This window comes from Zalophus californianus, chromosome 16 (assembly GCF_009762305.2).
Source record: "Zalophus californianus isolate mZalCal1 chromosome 16, mZalCal1.pri.v2, whole genome shotgun sequence".
NCBI classification, from domain to species: domain Eukaryota; kingdom Metazoa; phylum Chordata; class Mammalia; order Carnivora; family Otariidae; genus Zalophus; species Zalophus californianus.
Window position 1 is genome coordinate 24,934,588 of NC_045610.1, and position 26,128 is coordinate 24,960,715.

Below are 26,128 nucleotides of genomic sequence, written 5' to 3' on the forward strand. Positions count from 1 at the left end.
TATTCTATGTATTTTATTCCAACTACCTCTCTGCCCTCTCTCAGCTCAGGAGGATCCAGCAAAGAAAGTGACTTACTGGAGTCCTGACCTATCTCACTCATCCAGTCCAAGTCTGTAGTGTCATGGAGTTACTTAGAAAATTTAAAGACTGACTAGCAAAATCAAACAAAACCTAACCCAAAGAGAGCCCTTAAATAACTCAAGTAATTCTAGTTATTAAGAAATAAAGAGGGGGTGCCTGGGTGGCTCAGTTGATGGGCGTCTGCCTTCGGCTCAGGTCATGATCCCAGGGTCCTGGGATCGAGCCCTGCATCGAGCTCCCCGCTCTGTGGGAAGCCTGCTTCTCCCACTCCCCCACTGCTTGTGTTCCCTCTCTCGCTGTCTCTTAAAAAAAAAAAAAAATCTTAAAAAAAAAGAAGGAAATAATTCCCAACTTACACACTATATACCTACAGTTTGTGAAAATGACTATTTAGAATACAGAATGCATTTTCCCTCATAATTAATGATCAGATTTCCTTAGCTAACCCCCAGAATTCTACCTAAAATATAATGAGGTTAAAATACTGAGTAATTAACAACAATAATTATAAGGACCTTAAAAGCATACTACTATGAATGTATGTACTTCATCTGTGTTATTTATGAACTAAATAAGCTTGGGAGCTAGTATAGGAATGCAGTCATCATCTACAAACATTGTTTCAAGAGAGATAGGCCTGCACTATGTGGTAAAAAAGGTAATAAAAAGACAACATGAATATGTCTCTGCTCATCTCTCCTCCCTTACCTGGTTCTTCCTAGTCCCACTGCTGAGATTATTAGGCAGACAAAAATAAGCTGAAGAAATGGAGTGAGCAACTGGAGTAGGGACAGGAGACATTATCAGGTCCCTATATCCTAGAAATGATACATCTAGCCAAAATCACATTCACAGAACCTGGACATTCCTCTAAGGATGGGATCAATCAAGCAAGATAGTAACATGTTTGACTACCCTTTTTGTCCATTCCTTCCTCTCATTTCTAGGAATCCAGTTCAAGTCAAGAAATAATGAGGCAACTGATCACAGAACACAACTTTCTGCACCATACACATCGGCTACTGGCAATAATAAACCTGCAGGGAAGTCAACAGTACCAGGGAATGGTAGTGAGGTGCTGTCACATGCCACTGCTGCCCTAGGTCTTTAAAAAGATAGGGACTCTACTATTTTGAAGAATGTGATAATAACTTTGTGCCAAGACATTCTTCTCTTACTTGTTCCCTCAGTAATCAAAGATTCACATATTCATTCTAGGCAACAACAACAACAACAGAGTAAACAAGTGGGACTACATCAAACCAAAAAGCTTCTGCACAGCAAAAAAAACCAACAACAGAATGAAAAGGCAACCTATGGAATGGGAGAAAATATTTGCAAATCATATATACAATAACATACATATGTTGTATGCTATCGTACAGTGCAATAGCACAAAAACAAAACAAAACAAAAAAACCTGATTCTTAAAATGGCAGGAATCAAACAGACATTCTTCCAAAGACATTCAAATGACCAATAGGTATATGAAAAGGTGCGCAACATCATTAATCACTGGAATAATGCAAATCAAAACCACAATGAGATACCACCTCACACCTGTTAGAATAGCTATCATTGGGGCGCCTGGGTGGTGCAGTTTGTTTAGTGTCTGACTCTTGGTTTAAGCTCAGGTGGTGATCTCAGGGTCATGAAATCAAGCCTCTGCGCTCAACAGGGAGTCTGCTTAAGACATTGTCTCCCCTCATGAACCATGAGAGACAATGGACTCTGAAAAACAAACTGAGGGTTCTAGAGGGGAGGGGGGTGAGGGGATGGGTTAGCCTGGTGATGGGTATTAAAGAGGGCACATTCTGCGTGGAGCACTGGGTGTTACGCACAATGAATCATGGAACACTACATCAAAAACTAAGGATGTAATGTATGGTGATTAACATAACAAAATTTAAAAAAAGACACTCTCTCCCCTCATTTTTCTCTGCTCCCCACCTTGCTCACTCTCTCTCTAAAATAAATAAAGCAATCTTAAAAAAAAAGAAAAGAACAGCTATCATCTATAGACAAACACATCAAAAAGAATACAATATCTAGGAATGAATTAACCAAGAAGGTGAAAGACCTGTACTCTGAAAACTATAACACTGATAAAAGAAACTGAAGAAACACAAAGGAATGGGAAGATATACTGTACTCATGAATTAGAAGATTATTGCTAAAATGCCCATACTACCCAAAACAACCTACAAATTCAATGTAATCCCTATCAAAATACCAACGGCATTTTTCACAAAACTAGAACAAATAATCCTAAAATTTATATGAAACCATAAAAGACCTCCAATAACCAAAGCAACCTAGAGAAAGAAGAACAAAGCTGGTGGCATCACAACCGCAGATTTCAAACTATACTACAAAGCTGTAACAGTCAAAACAATATGGTACTGGCACAAAAAGAGATACATAGATCAATGGAAGAGAACAGTGAGTCCAGAAATAAACCCATGTTTATATGGTCAATTAATCTTCGACAAAGGAGACAAGAATATACAATGGGGAAAAAACAGTCTCTTTAATAAATGGGTGTTGGAAAAACTAGACAACTTTATGCAAAAGAATGAAACCAGGACCACTTTCATTATAGCATATACAAAAACAAACTCAAAATGAATTAAAGACCTTAATGTAAGACCAGAAACCATAAAACTCCGGAGAAAACATAGATAGTAAGGTCTTTGATATGAGTCTTTGTAGTATTTTTTTGGATCTGTTTCCTCAGGGAAAGGTAACAAAAGCAAAAATAAACAAATAGAACTACATCAAACTAAAAAAACTCTTGCAGTGAAGGAAACCATAAGCAAAATGAAAAGGAAACCTACTGAATGGTAAAAGATATTTGAAAATGATATAACCATAAGAGGTTAATATCCAAAATATATAAAGAACTCACACAACTCACTATGAAAAACAAACAATCCAATTAAAAGTGGGAAGAGGACCTGAATGGACATTATATAATAGAGAATACATACAGATGGCCAACAGGCACATGAAAAGATGCCCAATATCACTAATCATCAGGGAAATGCAAATCAAAACAATGAGATACCACCTCACACCTGCCAGAATGGCTATCATGAAAAAGAATTAACAGGTATTAGGGAGGGTGTGGAGAAAAGGGAGCACTCATGCACTGTTGGTACGCATGGAAATTCCGGAGCCACTATGAAAAATAGTATGGGGTTCCTCAAAAAATTAAAAATAGAAGTAACAGTTAAAAACTAATAAAAAAATAGAAATAACATACGAGGGGTGCCTGGGTGGGTCAGTCGTCAAGCGTCTGCCTTCGGCTCAGGTCATGATCCCAGGGTCCTGGGATTGAGCCCCGCATCGGGCTCCCTGCTCAGCAGGAAGCCTGCTTCTCCCTCTCCCACTCCCCCTGTTTGTGTTCCCTCTCTCGCTGTCTGTCAAATAAATACATAAAATCGTTAACAAAAAAAAAAGAAAAGAAATAACATATGGGTGCCTGGGTGGCTCAGTTGGTTGAGCATCCGACTCTTGATTTTGGCTCAGGTCATGATCTCAGGGTCGTGAGATCAAGCCCCATGTCAGCTCTGTGCTCAGTGGGGAGTCTGCTTCCCCTCTCCCTCTTCCCCTGCCCCTTCCCTCATACATGCTCTAAATAAATAAATAAGTAAATAAATATTTTTTAAAAATAGATATAACATATGATCCAGCAATTCCATTTCTAAGTATTTACCCATAAAAAAGAAAACACTAATTTGAAAATATATATGCACCCCTATGTTCACTGCAGCAGTTTACAATAGCCAAGATATGGAAGCAATGTAAGCATCCATCAATAGATCAATGGATAAAGATGTGGCATATATACACAATGGAGTATTACTCAGCCATAAAAAGGAATGAAATCTTGCCATTTGGGACAACATGGACACACACACACACACACACACACACACACACACACACACACACACACACACACACACACACACATCTTGCCATTTGGGACAACATGGACACACACACACACACACACACACACACACACACACACACACACACACACACACACACACCCACCCACCCTGAACTATTATTCAGGAGAAAGAAGGAAATCCTGTCATTTGTGACAACATGGATAAGCCCTGAGGGCTTATAGCATGTGAAATAAACCAGATAAGAGAAAGACAAATAATTCCCAGTATCACTTACATGCGGAATATTTAAGTAAGAAAAGAGGGGGGGGGAGGAAGAGAAAAAAAAGAGAAATTTACACTCTTAGAAACAGAGGGTAGGAAAGTAGTTGTCAGGGGCTGGGGAGTGGGGGGAAATAGGGACAGGTTGGTAAAAGTGTACACATTTTCAGCTGTAAAATTAATAGTCTCAGGTTCTAATGTAAAACATGGTGACTATAGTTGATAATTCTGTATACATAATTCAAACTTGTTAAGAGAGTAGAGCTTATATGTTCTAACCAAAAAAGCAAAGAACAGAAAAGAAATCCCCAAGAGTTAGATACTGTAAAAAAAACTCACAACTACAGGGTAACAAAGTATTTTAGAAACCTAAGGAAACTGGTAATAATGTCATTTTTAAAAAAAAAGAATACTATCCCAATTCATATTTGTAAGATACATCTTAACTTTGACAGAATACATCAAAAAATGGTAAGATCCTTCCTTTTAGGAAGGGAAACTAGGTGGCCAGGGAATTGGATGGAAAGGAGATTTTTCACTGTTCTTTTGCTCTTTTTAAAATTTTGAACCATGAGAATGTATATCTGTTAAAAAACACAAAAGAAGGGCACCTGGGTGGCTCAGTTGGTTAAGCGACTGCCTTCGGCTCAGGTCATGATCCTGGAGTCCCTGGATCGAGTCCCGCATCGGGCTCCCTGCTCAGCAGGGAGTCTGCTTCTCCCTCTGACCCTCCCCCCATCTCATGTGCTTTCTCTCTCATTCTCTCTGTCTCTCAAATAAATAAATAAAATCTTTAAAAAAAAAAACAAAAGAAAATATAAGCATTTTCCAATTGCCCTCACACACTATATCACACTGGGTGAAAAATGAAGTCACAGTCACTAGACAAGATAGTTTTCTAAGTAAGACAATGCAATACATTTTATATAAGAGTCAACATGACAAATCAATGTATAAGCCTACAATTTTCAGTGAAATACAGAGTTAAAAACTCTGGAGCCAAACAGACATGAGGTCAAATCATTGTCAAATCCTAGCCCTTCTACTCAAGGATTATGTGGTTCTTGGACAAATTATGTAACTTCTGTTTGTCTAGCGAAAACAAGATTAATAATAATAGCGCATGGTGTGGTGAGAATTAAGTGAGAACATTTACATAACATGTTTAGCATAGTGCCAAGTATATGGTAAATAAGTCCAATGTTAGTTATTACCATTATCAGTGGGAGGCAACATAAAAGAGTAGCTAATATGAATTTGGATACTTGGACTTGAATCTTGGATCCATGTATTAGCTTTAATGCTTAGGCAAGTAAATTAACATTTGTATCTTTTCCTCATTCATAAAATGGTAATAATATCAGTACCTGCACCATGACAAACATCATATAACTTAAAAAGATACCAGATAAAAACTTGTGAACTCACTAGGCAAACACAATCTTAAGTATTCAAAGTTAACATTCCCAATAAGATAAACCAGTTACATATGATTGTTCAAAGTACTAAATGATATATTTATAAAGCAGGCAATAACTAGCATGCAATACTAATAAACAACAACCAAAGTTCTTCACAGTTAAATAGTTTCTCTGAGGGAAAGATCTGGTTTCAAATAAACAAGCTGCTTTCATTTGTACCCTGTGTAACACCTGTAAACTGTCACTACATATGAGTATGTTATTGCCAGTTTGGGGTTCAGCTGAACCCCAAAGGATTTCCACAAGAGGATAAAACAAATGACCTTGGCCATTATAGCATGATACTCTCAAATGACCTAATAAGAAACAGATTCATGATAATTAAATAGTTCAGGTAGTATCTCTTTGGAGTTTAAGGGTATTAAATAAATATCTTGCTATCTTTCAAAATAAATAGCCTGGTGAGGGCATAATGTGGTTTCCAGAGATTATTGAAAAAAATAATCCTGACCCTGTGAGAGAAAAAAAAAGAGAGAGAAACTATGAAAAAATTGATAATAGGGGCTATTTTTCAGTCCCAAAACTTTTCAATACACATCTTTGATAGTATCAGTACAATTAAGCTTCTCATCTTTTTTCAGGTTGTCTAGACAAATGATAGGGTCTTCAAACAGACCTGAAAAGGGACTCCAATTCTCAGGAAACAAGAGTACCATAAACCAAACCCAATCATTACTAGAAACCAAAGGAACTTTGTGGGGAAAAGACTAATAAATGGACAATAGCAAACCATATTGTGCATGGGTTCCATGCTGTGACAACAAAAAGCCTCTAACACCAGAAAATCCAAAAGTTGTCAAACTATCAAGCTTTGATGACTTCACCAACTATTTAGTAGCTTGACCATGGTGGTAGATACACAAGCCCCCATAGTTACAGAATTACACAGAACTGAGTACACAAACACGCACACACACGCACACACACACATACACAGGCACACACACACACACACAAACTGGGGAAAGCAGTTTAAGATCAGTGGCTAGATAGCATCTGTGTCAATATCCTAGCTGTGATATGCATTTGAAAAATATTACCTTCAGTGGAAACTAGCAAGGTATAAAAAAGGAACCCCCTGTATTCTTATTAACTGCATGTGAATCTGTATTTATCTTAATAAAAAATTTTTAAAATTTTATTTTATTTGAGAGAGCAAGATCGAGAGAGAGAGAGAGAGAGCACGAGCTGGGTGAGGGGCAGAGGAAGAAGCAGACTCCCCACCGAGCAGGAAGCCTGATGCAGAACTCAATCATGACCCAAGCTGAAGGCAGATGACCAACCAACCAACTGAGCCATCCAGGCGCCCCTTAATAAAAATTTTAATTAAAAATTTTAGGAAGAACAGATTTTCAGAATATTTGAGTAAATGTACCACAGGAAAAAAATATTTTTTTTAATTTTATATTAAATGTATTCTAAATAATATTTCCTCCCCACTACTAGTTTTAATAGCTAGCTCTTCTCCTACGGGCACAATGACCAAGGAAAAAAATTCCACAAAGATCCACACATATAGAACTTGAACTTATTTCAAAACAATAAACAACATAACACTTTTCCAGTTCAAGAGAGGAAACACAAACTAACCATAGAGCCACATGACTAATTAAAAATTATATTCCACATAATATTTATTGTGCATCTTACATGCCAGACATCAATGGGATACAGGAGACACAATGGAAGAGAAATAAATGACTTAATTGGTCTTTCCTGGCACTAACATTTTGTAGAACGTTAATTGAAAATAGACGTATACATCTTTCTTTACATGTGCTTAATCTGCTTCCTTCTTCTACATCTTCCTCATCTCATTAATTGTCTGGTTTTGAAGGAAGGTTTATTTTCTGAGATTTTTAGAAATCCTCTGAGAGACACAAAGATTTGATTTAGTAGTATATCATTCCTATTCCTTAAGTGTAAGCGTTGCAGTAAGCAAGGTTCTTCTGAGAACTACCTTCACAGTCAAAAACGGTCTTGCCTGAAAAAGGAATGCGGAAACTAGAGTAAAATAGTTATTAGCTTGACCTGCTCTTCCAAACTAAAAGCGACATGCCCAGGGCAAGCTCTTCCCAAACTCATGCCAGTTCATGCCCTTACCTACACCCTTTGGTAGCTTATATTGACCTAAACACTGTACCACCACTCAACCATTACGTAAATACTATATAACTCTATGAGAAATGGGAAAAACAAAGCCTAACTCAATAACCTGTATAAGAATGTGCCCAATACTGTATCAACAGCTGGATTTTATTTTATTAATTAACAGGGTAACTGGAATAGTCATTACAAAACAAAGGAAGACAGGTTATAAATATTTTCAGTATCATCATTAGAACAATGTTACCCACATAATAAATTTTTAGTCATCTCTGTTGAAAATCTCAAACTGAGACTTAAACAACCAAAAATACATAATTATATAAACCTATCTCCAGTAGTCAAGAAAGATATCCCTAACTAAATAAAAATATTTTCAGAGAGTAATAAGTAATAAACCTGGCATTTTAGAACATGGGCATTTATTACCACAATTCTACAGACACATGCCACATGCAGTTCCAGGGATCAGGACCTGGAGATTTTGGGGGACCATTATTCAGCCTATCTTACTCTCCAATCAGAACACTTATAATCCCAGGCACCTGGGTGGCTCAGTTGGTTAAGTGTCTGCCTTCGGCTCGGGTCATGATTCCAGGGTCGTGGGATCGAGTCCCACACCGGGCTCCCCTGCTCAGTGGGGAGTCTGTTTCTCCCTCTGCCCCTCCCCCTGCTCCTGGTCTCTCTTTCTCTCAAATAAATAAAATCTTAAAAAAAAAAAAAAAGAACACCTATAATCCCAAGAGGATGGGACAAACTCCCATTTTTTTTTTTCCTTCTCTCTGTTGTCCTAGAGCTTAGCTCCAGACACAAGGAGAGTAGTGGAAAGTGTGTGGCCACAGGAGGGTAACTAAAGAACCAGCCTTCTGAAAGGAGAACTAAAAATGGCAGCTCCTGGGAAAGGGAAAGTACTATAGATATTGAGAGGAGGAAGGAGCTCAGGAAAGTTGTTTTTGACTCCTGGGTTCACCTCCTAACAGTACACGCATGGATTGGAATTTAAACATCACAACGTAGTCTGAGAATTAAATTCAGGATAGATCACTGTCCAGGTTCCAGACTGGCCACTGGGTGGTGCACACATGAAACAGATCAAATAACAGTGCACAGGCTTTGAAAACTCAACTGACATTGGAACCACAACCAAAAGAAGACAGATTGGAACTTGCAGCCTAAACGATCAATATCAACGATCTAATACAACAAATATATCAACCTCTCCATAGGATTTAAAGAGACTCAGAATCTCATAACATAATATTAAAAATGTCTGGAATGTAATCCAGAATTCCTCTGCATATAAAGAACCAGGAAAACTCTAAATTCAATTAGGAAAAGATAATCAACAACTACATGAGACAGATATTGGACCTATCAAAGACACTGGGGAAGCCATTATAAAAATGACCAAAGAAATGAGGTCAAACACTCACTGCTGAATGGAAAGATAGAAAGTCTTAGTACAGAAACAGAAGATACAAAGAAAAACCAAATGCAAATTTTAGAACTGAAAAATCCAATACCAACAAAAAATATCACTTCTCTATATCTACTAATTGGAAATGTGGGAAAACAAGCTCTTTTAAGAGTGATAACTCCTTGTGAAGGCCAACTCTATCAATCATTAACACCTCAGTGTTAATTATTTTAATCAGATGGCTTTCTTCATAACCCTAGTAGTACTAAGTGAGAAAGATATATTTCAACTTTGTCACAACATGAGTCATCACTTCTTGATAAAGTGCCCATCAAGTTTGTTCTCAGTAACTACTGAATAAAGTTAATGAACAGAAATAAAATAGTATCTAAGCATAAGTCCTTATTAGATGGAGAAAAAAAATTAAAATGTGACCACCAGGTACAAAACAGGCCTACTGTTTCACAAGATGTGTTTAACAAGATGTGTTTAACAGATCCTCAGACTCAAGATGCTGTTTAATCTTTAAAGTGAGAAGGGTAGATCCCTCTGCAGATCTAAATCATATTTGTGTTAAAAACAATGTTCTTAGATGAATTTGTAGTCAGTATTACAATATACAAACCAAGAAAATATATGTTGTGACTTATATTCAATGGCATTTCATTTGGTTCTCTATATTAGTAAATCATCAGAAGAATTTATTTATACAAAATTAATAATGAAACAGATATTATAAAAATTAGATTTTAAAAAGTAGATAAAATTTGAGAAAAGGATTAAGATTGGAAAACATCAAAATTAACTGACTGTCAAAGAAGAAGAGATGGACCCTGGGTTTTAGACTTGGAGTTATACTTACAGAACCCTAATATGAAATATAGATTAGATCCTTTATTATCAACATTAAGTTTAATTAATGATTGTTACCTTAAATTTTAAAAAATATTATTGCTAAAATACAGAAAGCCGCAAATTCTTTAGAGCCCTCAAAAGGCTTGAGACAATTAAGCCAAACACAAAATCCCATATACATGCACACCACAAAATGTATAAATCTTTATTGCACATTTCAGATCCACCAATGTATTTAATTGGGATCCCTGAACAGTTAGGAGATTATTTTCAAATACTCTTTTTTAAAAATTAAAAACTTAAGGTATGCCTGGGTGGCTCAGTTGGTTAAGCGTCTGCCTTCAGCTCAGGTCATGATCCCCAGGGTCCTGGGATTGAGCCCCAAGTCTGGCTCCCTGCACAGTGAGGGATCGGCTTCTCCCTCTATCTCTGCCCCTTCCCCCACTCATGTGCATGCCCTCTTTCACTCCCTCTCTCTCTCTCAAATGAATGAATAAAATCCTTTAAAAAAATTAAAATTAAAAACTTTATTTCAGGATACCATTATTTAGGGAAATGCAAATCAAAACCACAGTGAGATACCACTTCATACCCACTAGGATGTCTCTAACCAAAACACAGATAACAACAAGGTTGGAAAGAATGTAGAAAAGTTGCAACCCTCATACACCATTGGTGATAATGTAAAATGGTACAGCCACTTCGGAAAAATCCTAAAAGGTTAAACAAACAGTTACCATATGACCCAGAAATTCCATCCAAGGTATATATCCAAGAGAAATGAAAATATATGCCCACACAAATGCACATGAATGCTCATAACATCCTTTTTTATAATAGCCAAAAAGTAGAAGTAACCCAAATATCCATCAATTGATGAACAAGCAAAATGTGATATATCCATACAAGGGACTATCATTCATCAATTAGAAGGAATGAAGGACTGATACACGCTGCAACACAGCATAATGTTTTCAAGATTCATCTAAGTCAAAGAAGCCAGTCACAGAAGACAATATATTATAGATTTCATTTTGACGAAATGCCCAGAAGAGGTAAATCTATAAAGATGTTAAGTAAATTAGTATATTAGCCTAGGGCTGATGGAGGAGGGGATGGAGAAAACAGGGGTGACAAAGGTACAGGGTTTCTTTTGGGGGTGATGAAACTAATTGAGTGATGGCTGTACAACTCTGTGAACAAACTGAAGACATTAACCATATATTTTATTTTTTTAATAATTTTTATTGTTATGTTAATCACCATACATTACATCATTAGTTTTTGATGTAGTGTTCCATGATTCATTGTTTGTGCATAACACCCAGTGCTCCACGCAGAACGTGCCCTCTTTAATACCCATCACCAGGCTAACCCATCCCCCCACCCCCCTCCCCTCTAGAACCCTCAGTTTGTTTTTCAGAGTCCATCGTCTCTCATGGTTCGTCTCCCCCTCCAACTTACTCCCCTTCATTCTTCCCCTCCTGCTATCTTCTTTTTTTTTTTCTTAACATATATTGCATTATTTGTTTCAAAAGTACAGATCTGTGATTCATCAGTCTTGTACAATTCACAGTGCTCACCATAGCACATACCCTCCCCAATGTCTATCACCCAGCCACCCAACCCCTCCCACCCCCCACCACTCCAGCAACCCTCAGTTTGTTTCCTGAGATTAAGAATTCCTCATATCAGTGAGGTCATATGATACACGTCTTTCTCTGACTGACTTATTTCACTCAGCATAACACCCTCCAGTTCCATCCACGTCGTTGCAAATGGCAAGATCTCATTCTTTTTGATGGCTGCATAATATTCCATTGTGTATATATACCACCTCTTCTTTATCCATTCATCTGTCGATGGACATCTTGGCTCTTTCCACAGTTTGGCTATTGTGGACATTGCTGCTATAAACATTGGGGTGCACGTACCCCTTCGGATCCCTACATTTGTATCTTTGTGGTAAATACCCAGTAGTGCAATTGCTGGATCGTATGGTAGCTCTATTTTCAACTGTTTGAGGAACCTCCATACTGTTTTCCAGAGTGGTTGCACCAGCTTGCATTCCCATCAACAGTGTAGGAGGGTTCCCCTTTCTCCACATCCCCGCCAACATGTCGTTTCCTGACTTGTTAATTTAACCATTCTGACGGGTGTGAGGTGGTATCTCATTGAGGTTTTGATTTGGATTTCCCTGATGCCGAGCGATGTTGAGCACTTTTTCATGTGTCTGTTGGCCATCTGGATGCCTTCTTTGGAAAAATGTCTGTTCATGTCTTCTGCCCATTTCTTGATTGGATTATTTGTTCTTTAACCATACATTTTAAATGGGTGAATTGAGGAGTGCCGGGCTGGTTCAGTTGGTGGAGCATGCAACTCTTGATCTCAGGGTTATGAGTTTGAACCCCATGTTGGGTGTAGAGATTACTTAAAAATAAAATGAAATAAAATATGCCTGCTGCTCCCCCTGCTTGTGCTCTCTCTCTCTGACAAATAAATAAAATCTTAATAAAATAAAATAAAATAAAATAAAATAAAATAAAATAGGTGAGTTGAATAGAATGTATTATATCTCAATATTTAGGAAACTATAAGGGAAAAGGCTGTTAGGAAACAATACCAGTATTTCATTCAAAGCAAAGATCTGGTATACATAGCAAAGTTGGCTTAACACATTTTCCCGAAGACTGCTCCTATAAGCCTTTTTACTCATCTAAAATTTTTGAAAGTCAAATGTAAAAATAAAAAAGAATGAAAATAGGAAAAACAGTTCAGAGTGAATCCTCATGTGTGGTATTGTAGGTCAATATTTTTTTTTAATTTTTAAAATTTTTTTAAGATTTTTATTTATCAGAAAGAGAGTGTGAGCAAGCACAGAAGCAGGGGGAGTGGCAGGCAGAGGGAGAAGCAGGCATCCCACTGAGCAAGGAGCTGGATGCAGGCTCGATCCCAGGAATCTGGGATCATGACCCGAGCCAAAGGCAGACGCTTAACTGACTGAGCCACCCAGGCATCCCATGTCAATATTCTTTTTTATATAAATGTCAAAACACTCTACTGCTTCTGTCACTTGGAAATAAATGAGAAAATTATTCTTCAGAGCTGGAATACTACTAATGTTGCCACCCATATATAAAATAACTTAAGGGTACCTGGGTGACTCTGTTAAGCGTCTGAGATCGAGTCCCGCCTCAGGCTCCCAGCTCAGCAGGGAGTCTGCTTCTTCCTCTGCCCCGCCCCCACTCGGGCTTGCTTGCGTGTGCACTCCCTCACCCACAAAAATAAATAAAATCTTAAAAAAATAAAATATAATAACTTAAGCAAACTATATTGCCTACTACTAATTTCTATGAGCAGTGCCAATTATAAACTGGTTTTAGTAATTATAAACTATTTAAAAAGTTAAATTCTAGCCAGAATCTGTAAAAAATAAAACACAATTTTAGAAATGCTACTAACTTGATTTTAAAGAGTATCTCAGCTTTCGCATTAGACAAGGAATAAAAAAAACTAATTCTTCAGCCTGACTTCTCTTTCCTCTGAGGTCAAGTGCTTCACACAGATGGAATTTTATACCTAGTATTTTACCATTGTTGTTATTAATGGTAATTTAACATAATGCAAATGATGTGATTAAAATTCAACCCCATTTCACCACCTATATTTTACCTTGATGTTCCACATTATCTCAATAGTAAGTAAAGAAAACTAATTAAATCTTGAATCAGAAATTTTTTTATCTACAGTTGGGACACAGAAGGCCAAAAAGTATAAAAGTTCATAGAATATAAGAGGACAGAATGACAGCCTGGTATAAATAAACAGATAGATATATATGACATTTATGTATGTATCACAACTAAAATACTTAAACTAAAAGTACATTTAGAAAATCAGTGTAAAAAATTAGCCTTTGACTCACGAAAAATTACACCAAAAAGCTTTTGGAATGTTTGAGATGATTTACCCACAGGTATGAAAACTAAGCAAATGAAAAAATAAGGTAACTGTTAACCCCAGGGAAAAAAACAAAAAAAGAAAGAAACAAAACTAAGGGGCGCCTGGGTGGCTCAGTCGTTAAGCGTCTGCCTTCAGCTCAGGTCATGATCCCAGGGTCCTGGGATTGAGCCCCACATCGGGCTTGCTGCTCAGTGGGAAGCCTGCTTCTCCCTCTGCCACTCCCCCTGCTTGTGTTCCCTCTCTCGCTGTGTCTCTCTCTGTCAAATAAATAAATAAAATCTTTAAAAAAAAAAAGAAAACTAAATCATAGCATACCATGTTGCAAAAAAAATTTACATAATCATAACACTCAAGATTGAGTAGGTAGGGGACTCTTGGTTTTTCACTAGCTCTTTCTGATTCTGCTCTGACCATGTACATATATCACTATGATAAAAAAGATAATTTAAAAACTTTATTTGCGGGGCACCTGGGTGGCTCAGTCGGTGAAGTGTCTGCCTTCGGCTCAGGTCATGATCCCAGGGGTCCTGGGATTGAACCCTACGCTGGGCTCCCTGCTCAGCAGCACACCATTTAAAACTTACAGAAGTATTTTTAATGAAAAGTAAAATAAACCTTCTCCATCTTATCCCTATTACCTAGAGTCCTTCCCCAGCAGCAACCAGTTATCCTGTTTTGCAAATAAAGCTGGGTGGTTTTTTTTAAGATTCATTTATTTGAGAGAGAGACAGAGATAGTGAGAAGAGAGCATGAGCAAGGAGGAGAGGGAGAAGCAGGCTCCCCACTGAGCAAGGAGCCCAATGTGGGACTCAATCCCAGGACCTTGGGATCAAGACCTGAGCTGAAGGCAGACACTTAACGGACTGAGCCACCCAGGCATCCCAAAACACAATTTTATTAAATGAAATTTTCATTTATATAGGAATGACCAGCCTCCACGATACTGTCTAATCTATTTAAATAAATTCCTGTTACTACTCACCCCAGATCATAATACAGCTTGTGTGATATAGCTTTTGGCAAAAACTGTTAGCAGTCTACACAATATCCATTTTTTCTTCCTTCCTTAGTAATAGAACCTCAAATTTCCCCAAGATATTAATGATCAATCATAAATCAAAACTTGTATTTCAGATCATCTGCTCTTATAATTTGATTTGGGGGTCCATATTGGACACCATGGTTTATTTTCTCATTCTACTGAGACTTAATGCTGGTAGTCACATGGAATTCCTAGGCCTCAGTATGAGAAACTCTATAAGTTACCTATCTCTTTGAGGTTCCTCCAGAGAATCACCAAAGGAAAATTCATGCATATAGGATAGAATGATCTATAATTTTAGTCCTATTTCCCCAAAAAGTCTTACCAAGGGCTATGAAAATAAATCTGATTATTTTCACAGGACATTCTAAAAGACAGAAATTAATTTTATTTATGTAGATTACTATCCTCTCAAATTACTTTATTGTTAAAGAATCAGTTGTTAAATTCGTTAAAGGGAAAAAATTAAATATTATTTTCAGAAAAAAGGTAAAACATGCCATTTGCTCTATATTCTTAAGTATATTTTATTATATTTACCCTATAATCCCTATTTTTTTCACATAAGAACTGTCCTAGAGTTTCATAAGCCTGTGTCAGGTATCTATCCCAAAGAACCATTGACTATTAGATGCTAAGCATAAACCCACATCATAAAATGTTTACGTAACACCAGAGTCCGAGAGTAAGTTACTAATACTCTTTTTAAATTTAGAGACTCCGTATTACTTCTCTCCATTCTTCAAGCCCCAAAGCAAAGGAGCCCTGCCTAAACAAAATAACCCAGGATACCTCTGTACATTACCTATTTATATCTGACAGACTGTCCGACCAATAACTAATCCTAGGATTAACTGGACAAACCAGATTATTAGCTCTTTTTGTCTTAGGTAACTTCCTGCTGCCACCACACCAAAGAGCAAGTTCTGAGATTCAGTCTCTACCGCTTTTCTCATCTCTAAAAATACCTTGTCTATTTAAGTCTATCCAAATACACAACTACATGTCATGCTCAGAGCATAAACTACAGTATCACTAGACATCAGTGAGGTAAATTATTAGTATACCCTCTCAATTAGTTTGGCAGTGGTTTAAAATAATTAAATAATTTCTCTGAAGTTCTGGGTTTTAACTCCCCTTCCACTTACCAGCTTCCTTTAAACCAAATATTTGTCCCTGATCTATTCCCATCCCAATGAAGAAGCTGAAGTCTCCTTAGATCCATAGGTGCTCTGAAGAAGCTTTAGGTTCAACTACAAGGTTTCAAATCAAAACTGCTCTCCTTGGAGTCAGAGTCTCTGAATTCTGTCTATGGAGATTTCCTGGCTTTTTTCCTTGTTTTCATACCTTAATGCATGATACTAAGATTGGATCCTTGTCCTTACAACTGGCTCCCTGTCCTACTTTATTATCCATACTTTTCTTGGAAACTGATTATCCTGGATCTTCTATTTCTAACGATCTCATTCTGGAGTCTCCTTGCTTTAACTTCCATTTTCTACAAGTTTAATTTAATCCGTAACTTCAAATCAAGAGGGAAAAGGCAGAGTTCCAAATTTATCACTGAGAATTCCTCCCTTTCACTGCCCCAACTTTCTCAGCCTAACCTAGCCCACATCCTTTCCCACTCCATTCCAGGTCAATTTCAAAGACCACTAAAACATCATAAATTTAACTGCATTTCTAATTTTTCTAATTAAAATCAAGCTGCTCATACACCTCATTCTACAACAATTCTTATGAAAGGTTTGGAGGTTCTTTTGCCTCAGAACTTAAGTGACTACGGGACGCCTGAGTGGCTCAGTCAGTTAAGCGGCTGCCTTCGGCTCAGGTCATGGTCTCAGGGTCCCGGGATTGAGTCCCTCATTGGGCTCCCTGCTCAGTGGGGAGCCTGCTTCTCCCTCTCCCTCTGCTTGTGCTCCTTCTGTCAAATAAATAAAATCTTTAAAAAAAAAAAGAACTTAAGTGACTAGGAAAAGACCTTTAAGTAAATTAATAAAGTTAGAACTAAAACCCAAATACCCTAACAAAGACTGAAAAAGAAATGATACATCTTGTCAATAGACAATTTTTATATTTCAGGCTCACTTTTCCAAACAGTATAAGTATTCTTCCTGAAAAACACAAAAAGTACATCTAATTAAATGTTTTTACAAAGTTTTTGAGGGATAACTGAAATACAATAAACTGCAAATATTTTTATTAGTCCCATTTTTAAACTGCACATATTTAAAGTATACAAATGACCAGTTTTGTGATGCCATGTCATACCACTGAAACTATCACCACAATCAAAAAAACTAAACATTTTTATCACCTCAAAAGTGTCCTCATGTCTCTCTGTAATCTCTCTCTCCCTCTTCTTCCCTGTGCACCACAAGCAATCAGTAAGCTTCCTTTCAGAATAGAGAACTTTGCAACTTCTAGAATTTTATTATGAGTGGAATCATAAGCATATATTCTATTTTTACTTGGATTCCTTCACTTAGCACAGTGATTTTGAGATTTGTTCATGTTTTTACATTTATCAATAGAACTTCCTCTTTTTTTGATCTTCCTTTTTATTGCAGTCAAGTATGATTTTTCAAAGTAGTTAAATCTTCATTGTGAATACATCTTAGTATATTTAAAATGAACAGAACAGATATTTTTAATATGCTTCTATTTATTTTTTTAAGATTTTATTTATTTATTTGACAAAGATAGCGAGAACAGGAACACAAGCAGCGGGAGTGGGAGAGGGAGAAGCAGGCGTCCGCCCGAGGAGGAAGCCCAATGTGGTATTCGATCCCAGGACCCTGGGATCATGACCTGAGTCGAAGGCAGACGCTTAACGACTGAGCCACTCAGGCGCCCATTATATGCTTCTATTTTAAAAGGAAGAATGTCATAGACTGCCCGATGAAGAAATATATTTTAGTAGTATATCACCTCTGAAAAAAAAAGAATTAAAAACTTCTAATTAATTAGAAGAATTTTGGAATGTTTAACAGCTATAAATACAGGACAAGATTTCCTTTAAAACTTATTCCCACGCATGGGACACCTGGGTGACTCAATCGGTTAGGTGTCTGCCTTCAGCTCGGGTCATGATCCCAGAGTCCTGGGATCAAGCCCCACATCGGGCTCCGAGCATGATCCCTGCTCAGTGGGGAGCCTGCTTCTCCCTCTCCTCCCCACTTGTGCCCTCTCCCCTATCTGTCTTCTCTCTCTTTCTCTTTCAAATAAATAAATAAATAAAATCTTTTTTTAAAAGTACATTAAGAAAGGATTCTCACATTTATCACTTAATGACAAAAATAAAGAAATAGAGAAGTGTAACTGTATTTTACAACTCTTTTCCCTACACCGTAATCTAAATACTGAATGCAATATCTCACAACTAGTCAAAGATGATAGTCTTAGAAAATAATAACTACCATATGCAAGGCAAACAAAATGGTTCCATTTCTGCAACAATTTTATTAGGTAGCTCCTCAATAAAATAAAGCTATATTTATTCCATCTATGGGCATGGGGAGAAAGATAAGAATTCAGATGTCTCCCTCTATATTCACCCAAGTTTAGCAAATATTCGTTGCTTTTCCCACCATTAGAATTCTTTTTAAATGAATGTTATGATTTCTATAGTCAAACAGCTAAATCTTATCAGCTAAATTTTGGCAGAGTTTTTAACATGGTTATAAATTAAATCAACCTTATTTTACCTTGTAATGCCAATTAAGGAACATGCTATTGGACAGATGTGTTTATCAAAACTGACTTGAACAGGATACTGATTATTTTTACCATCTACTACAGAAGTCGTTTCAGTAGCTCAGTTAATACACCAAGAATTCAAGTGATTATGTGATTATGCATAATTGATTATGCATAAGTTATTTTCTTTTTTTAAAAAGGATTTTACTTCTTCGACAGAGAGAGAGAGACAGCAAGAGAGGGAACACAAACAGGGGGAGTGGCTTAGGGAGAAACAGGCTTCCCACTGAGCTGAGCAGGGAGCCCGATACGGGGCTCGATCCCAGGACCCTGGGATCATGACCTGAGCCGAAGGCAGACGCTTAACAACTGAGCCACCCAGGCACCCCATGCATAAGTTACTCTCTGTGAGACTATTTTTTAGTTCCAATATAAATGAATAACTTCTTTGACATCTGCAATGCCATTTACAACATTCATAATTTATATACTTGATATAACATTTTATATAATAAGTTCACTAGTTCCGTTATGCTTAATGACATGTCAGCTCTTCCACTATAAACTGCCTTTTTAAAAATATTTGTTTGTGAGAGAGAGAGAGAGAGAGAGCGCGCATGTGCACACACAAGCTGAGGAGCAGAGTGAGAGGAAGAGAATCCTCAAGCAGACTCCCTGTTACAGCCTAAATCCCAAGACCCTGAAATCATGACCTGAGCCAAAATCGAGTTGGACACTCTATAAACTCTAAAAACTCTGTTTCTCAATAGTTTATGAAGCCGTTTAAAAATCACTCTAGGGGGGCGCCTGAGTGGCTCAGTCGTTAAGCATCTGCCTTCGGCTCAGGTCATGATCCCAGGGTCCTGGGATCGGGCCCCACATTGGGACACCTGCTGCGCGGGAAGCCTGCTTCTCCCTCTCCCACTCCCCCTGCTTGTGTTCCCCCTCTCACTGTCTCTCTCTGTCAAATAAATAAAATTTTTTTAAAAAAATTAAATAAATTTAAAAAAATAGAATTTCTTTGGGAGGATAGGAGTTGGGGGATGGTGACACTCAAAAGAAAATATAAGCACTGGATTATTAAGAGTTAGTTGCCTTGGTTCAGAAAAGGCCAATTTCAAGTATTACACATTTTCCATTTACTTACCACGTACTTCATTTGACTTTGTTTTCTCAATCTCCTCAAATTCTATTCATTTAATATTCTACTCAATACATGGTTACTATTATAAGCAAGATCAGAATTGCATCAAAATATCAATTACACTAATCTATCCTAGAAACAATGAGACAAATGAAATCAATTCTTAAATTCCAAAAATTGTAAACTGTCATGTTTTTATTCTTTATCCCAAATGTCTTAGAATTTATCACAGTAAGTCTTCAGAGAAGGTAAAAAAAAAATGAGAGTTCAGTTCAATCCTAAATAAATCTCTCCTTGCTCTAAAAATATACAGCTACTCTCTTCTAGAAAATAATTTAAAAATTCACATTGCTTCCTTAATTAACATATTAAGGACTAAAGTCACTTTTTAAGTTCATCATCTTTTTCTACTGAGATTCCAAAAATATCTCCCCTTACTTTTCAAAGATATATCATTACCTTTACTTTAAAGGAAAACACTGATTAACTAGGGAATGAAGTTCTCCCTCCATCCACAATTGGCAGCTTAAATGGTTCCTGTGGCTTTTCTTATAGAGATACTGACGTTAAAATAATGCAGTTGTGCCTCAAAACATTAATTTCAGAATCTCACCAAGAGTAGGTGACCCTCTTCACCCAAATTTAAAGCTGAAGCTCTCCACGGGATTTTAAGAAAGGCCTCACAAGGGCCATCACTTTATTTATAAATCCAATCATTTAACTTATTTCCCTGAAGCTATAAAATACAACTCCATTCTGAGTCTACCTACTCACTAAAACTAAATTCAAGCTTTAAATAAATAAATAAATAAATTCAAACTTCAAAACTACCTGCATAGACCTATAACTTCCATTTTATTTAAAATGTAGCATTTCTCCTTCAGCAAATGACTCTGTACTCTGCAAATATGAATTATACTAATAAATTCTCTCCCTTTCCCAAATACACACAAAAGCTGATGAAATCCATCTACTGACCTGCCTATCTCAGAGAGATGGCTAAAATAAACCACAAGCTGATGTTGAAACTGCTCCAAAACTGAGCTTAAATGAGGTTCACTTATCCTTTTGAGATTCGGTATGAGAAACTATAAAGACTTCCTTTCCTGAGAAAATACCCGCAATTAATTACAGATAAAAGTACTTATTAGCTCCTGGGGCGCCTGGGTGGCTCAGTTGGTTAAGCAACTCCCTTCAGCTCGGGTCATGATCCTGGAGTCCCGGGATCGAGTCCGGCATCGGGCTCCCTGCTCGGCGGGGAGTCTGCTTCTCCCTCTGACCCTCCCCCCTCTCATGTTCTCTCTCTCTCTCTATCTCATTCTCTCTCTCAAATAAATAAATAAAATCTTAAAAAAAAAGTACTTATTAGCTCCTTATTATACTTCACAATTTACACATTACACTTACTAATCAATATCCACATGCTAATAGTACCCATCCTCACTTAAAGTAAACCTACTTCAGTAAGTAAGTAAGGGCAAAAAAAGCTAGTATCATCACTAAAAGCATTTATAGAATTTATGTGTTTTAATACCGTGCTAGATTTTACACACAAAACGGCTTTAACTACAATGAAACTGAAACTTGAAACTATAACTGTGGACTTTACAATTTAACATTAAGATTGTTCTTGTAAAATAATTACCTTAATTATTCTACCAGTGATTAATCTTAACAGAGTCCAAAGGACAGAGGAAGATTCTTGAAGCAGTTTTGGGCGAAATGAAATTTATGAGATATTCACATAAAAATGATGTTGCAAGGAGTTCCACTTCCACCTTAGATGTAAAAGGTCTGAAAAGGTGTTATTTCTAACCTAAAAACCAGAAAAAGCCAAATAAACTATCATATTACAACATTTCTTGAGCCTATCAGAGGCAATCAAGTAGCCTGACATCCCAGAAAGGACAGATTCCTCCAAAACACGGGATGCATGAACTGCCTCTCCAATAGCAGAACACGGGAAGATGCAGCTGCTATGCACGCAAGTAAGGAAAAAAATCAACTAAAATTTTAAAAAATCTATTTTCTGTTTCTATAGATTGGCTATTTTGACCATTTCATACAAATGGGATAAAAAAATGGGTCTTTTGTGTTTAGCTTCTTTGACTTAGCATGTTTTTGCAGGTTCTTCTATGCACATATCAAAAAACTTCATTCCTTTTTTTTCATTCCTTTTTATTAACAAATAATATTCCATTGTGTGGATTCTACATTTTTGTTCAGCTGATAGACATTTGCCTTGCACAATGAAAACTATAGAACGTTAAAAAAATTAAAAATCTGAATGTGAAAACTTCCTAATTTCATTAACTCAGAAGCCTTAAAATATTGTTAAAATGGTAATACTCCCCACACCAATCTACAGATTCAATGCAACCCCTATCAAAATCCCAGATGCCTTTTTTGCATAAACTGACAAGATGATCCTAAAATTCATCTGTGAATACAAGGGACCTAGAATAGCACAACAACTTGAAAAAGAAGGTCAAAGTTAGAAGAATAACATGTTTTGGGGGCACCGGGTTAGCTCAGTCAGTTAAGCATCTGACTTTGGCTCAGGTCATGATCTCAGGGTCCTGGGATTGAGCCCCGCAGCGGGCTCCCTGCTCAGCAGGGAGTCTGCTTGTCCCTCTGCTTCTCTCCCTATTCATGCTCATGCTCTCTCTCTTTCTCTCTCACTCTCTCAAATAAAAAAATAAAATCTTAAAAAAAAAGAGGAATAACATGTTTTGACTTCAAATCTTAAAACCAGAGTAATCAAGACAATGTGATACTGATGCAAGTAGACACAGATATCAATGGAACAGAATGGAGAATCCAAAAATAAAACTATGTTTATGGCCAACTGACTTTCAACAATTTTAACAACAGTGACAAGACAATTCAATGGGGAAAGAATAGTCTTTTTGACAAATGGTTCCACAACAACTGGAGAACTACTTGCAAAAGAATGAAGTTGGACTCCTTATCCCATACACAAAAATAATACAAAATAGATGAGACCTAAATTTAAAAGCCAAAACTCTTAAAGGAAAACAGAAGAGTAAATCTTTAAGACCTTGGGTTAGGCAATGATTTCTTTTCTTTTTTTTTGGCAATGATTTCTTAGATACGATACCTAAAACACAATGATAAAAGGAAAAACAGGTAAACTGGACTTCACCAAAATTTTAAGTTTTGTGTTTCAAAGGGTACCATCAAAAGAAAGTAAAAAGACAACCTACAGAATGGGAGGGTATATTTGCAAATATGTATCTTATAAGGCACTTGTATCTAGAATACATAAAGAACTCTTACAACTCAATGTACACATGTAAATCTTTATATATGGTCCAAAGAGACAAGTGAGATAGTCTGACTTAATTTATTCCCAGTACCACGAACTACATTGAGTCTGACAGTTTTGACTTTAAGAAAGGAGGTGAAGGGAGAGAAAGGCTGAAGGCAGTATATATTTGAATTTGGAATATTTTAATTATTATGGACTCAGAGGACCCTTCCTCAACTGCCAACTTACAGTATCTCGTAAATTGCTAGTTATATACTAAAATAAAATAAATTCCAAAATTTTATATACAAGCATTTAAGACAAAACGATTGAAAGAAATAGGAAGATGAACTCACAATGAAACAGAAAATCCAATAAATAGTATTAAGAAAAAAGTTAACTCCGTCATAAATCTGAAACAATGACAGAGATATGTAATTTTACCAAAAAAAATATATTTAAGAGAATTAACGCAACATACACCCCCACAAAACAAAGATAAAAATTAAAAATGTAAACTGTATATTACATAAACCACAGGTTCAAAAGCACACAGCCCATGTTAGAAGCAAAAACTGTCACTAATTAAGAATGGTGAATTACAGTTCTTTGTAACATAATAAGCTTAAAATTCCTGTAATTTTCAGTGTTTTATTAACATTTTCAGTGTTAGATTCATATCAACTTAGGACATTTTAACTCCACCTAAAATTTTTAGTAGAAATTAAGCAAGTCTTTACAGGTTCCAATAAGCTAGTGTTTCATTTACAACATTTAATTTTATAGAATTAATTTAATTTGGTTTTGCTATATGGAAAGGTTTTCTTTAACACAAAATTTGTAAAACATACTCCCAACATAAAATGTATACATCAGAGTAATGAAGTTTATAAGAATAAGAAGTCAGTCATACAAATGGTCCCATGGTTACAGTCAGTGGCTATTAAAGCTCAGAAGAATAAAAGCAGCAAACCACAGATCTGTGTTACTCCCATTTGGCCTCTAAAAACACAGCCATATTGACATCTAAAATAAGACCTATTTACCTATTCAGCAAGAAAAATAACTGTAGGGAAGATTACACATGTTAAGACCAGAAAGCTCCTCAAAAATTCAGGCTGGTGGATAACCATCTCAAAGGAAAACCTAGAATATAAAGATTACCTCAGCAACTTTGGGAGGCACTCCATCCCCAAGCACTTCCCTGATGAAGCAGTGCTGGCCCATATAGTATGAGAGCCCACAGGTCCTCTTAAAGGCATCTTTCAGTCGTTTCAGCTCTACATCTGTAACTGCAATTCAGAAATTGAAGAGGGTAAGAAACCAGAAGAGAAAAGAAGTCTCTCGAAATCTTCATTTTTTAAAAATAAGTGTTGGCAAGAATGTGGAGAAAGGGAACCCTTGTGCATTGTTGGTGGGAACGTAAATTGGTGCAGCCACAATGGAACATTTTGGAGGTTCCTCAAAAAATTAAAAACAGAAATACCATATGATTCAGCAATCTACTTCTGAGTATTCCCCCCCTACACACACTTCTGAGTATTTCTCCAAAGAAAACAAAAACACTAATTTCAAAAGACAGATGCACCCCTATGTTCACTACAGCATTATGTACAATAGCCAAATTATGGAAGCAACCTAAGTGTCCATTAATAAATAAATGGGTATAGGGCACCCGGGTGGCTCAGTTGGTTGAGCATCCGACTCTTGATTTTGGCTCAGGTCATGATCTCAGGGTCCTGAGATCAAGCCCCGTGTCAGGCTCCGTGCTCAGTGTGGAATCTGCTTGAGATTCTCTCTCTCCCTCTGCTTCTCCCCCCAGTCACGCTCGTGTGTGCACGCTTTTACTCTCTCTCTCAAAATAAATAAATATTTAAAAAATAATGAATGGATAAAGATAAGGTATGTGTGTATACACACACACACACACACACACACACATATATGTAATACAGAATATTACTCAGACATGAAAAAGAACAAAATCTTGCCATTTGCAACAATTTGGATGGACCTAGAGGGCATTATTCTAAATGAAATAAGTCTGACAGGGAAAGACAAATACTGTATGATTTCACATACATGTGGAATCTTAAAAACAAAACAAAACAGAAACAGACTCATAAATACAAAGAACAAACTGGTGGTTGACAGAGGAGAGACAGATGAGGGGATGGATAAAATAGGTAAAGGGGATGAAGAGTACAAACTTTCCAGTTATAAAATAAATAAGTCACGGGGATGTAAAGAGCAGCATTGGGAATATAAATAATATTGTATTAACCTTGTATGACAACCATTCATAATGTATATAAATCACTATGTTGTATACCTGAAACTAATATTACATTGTATACCAACTATACTTCAGCTTCCTTTGGGATGAAAATTATATTATTTATACTCCTTGAGCACTTATCTATCCATGTGGAGGACAGTCTCCAAGCTTAGCTTAGATTTTGTCATCGTTTACAAAGAAAGTAATCTATAAATTATTCTAACAACCTAGTATTTTTAGACACCCACCATCAAAAAAAATTACTGAGTCGTTACTTTAGGCGTTTTGAAGACCTTTTTTCACCAATTAGAACAATATCTGCCTAGAAGGAGAAGAAAAATACTCTTTAATATTACGTAGTCAGTTCAAGGATCATAACGGAGGCACAGAAAAGGTAGGTACCTTTAGCGGATGCTGGGAGAAAGAGAAGACTCTGGACAGAGAGGATGATTACATAAAAATGTAAAGGCTAACTAAAGCAAAAGAGACAAGGGCATGCCAGGCAGAAATGACAGTTCGTTATAAAGTACAATAATGAATGGAGTGTATGGAACTATATGTTACTAGAACAAAATAAACAAGGCAGGGAGTAGTAAATGATAAACCTAG

At 36.7% G+C, this 26,128-nt stretch overlaps 1 protein-coding gene across 3 annotated transcripts in view; it reads right to left on the bottom strand.

Annotated features, from left to right (window-relative positions):
• USP32 (ubiquitin specific peptidase 32) overlaps positions 1 to 26,128 on the bottom strand; it is a 214,570-nt gene that overhangs the window by 124,455 nt on the left and 63,987 nt on the right. For 2 of the 3 annotated variants that reach the window (XM_035724554.1, XM_035724553.1), the window contains exon 2: positions 24,406 to 24,533. The exons of the other annotated variant lie outside the window; for it this stretch is intronic. In XM_035724554.1, coding sequence (XP_035580447.1) covers positions 24,406 to 24,533 — 128 coding nt within the window. The remainder of the gene's footprint in view (positions 1 to 24,405; positions 24,534 to 26,128) is intronic. 3 annotated transcript variants of the gene reach the window in all.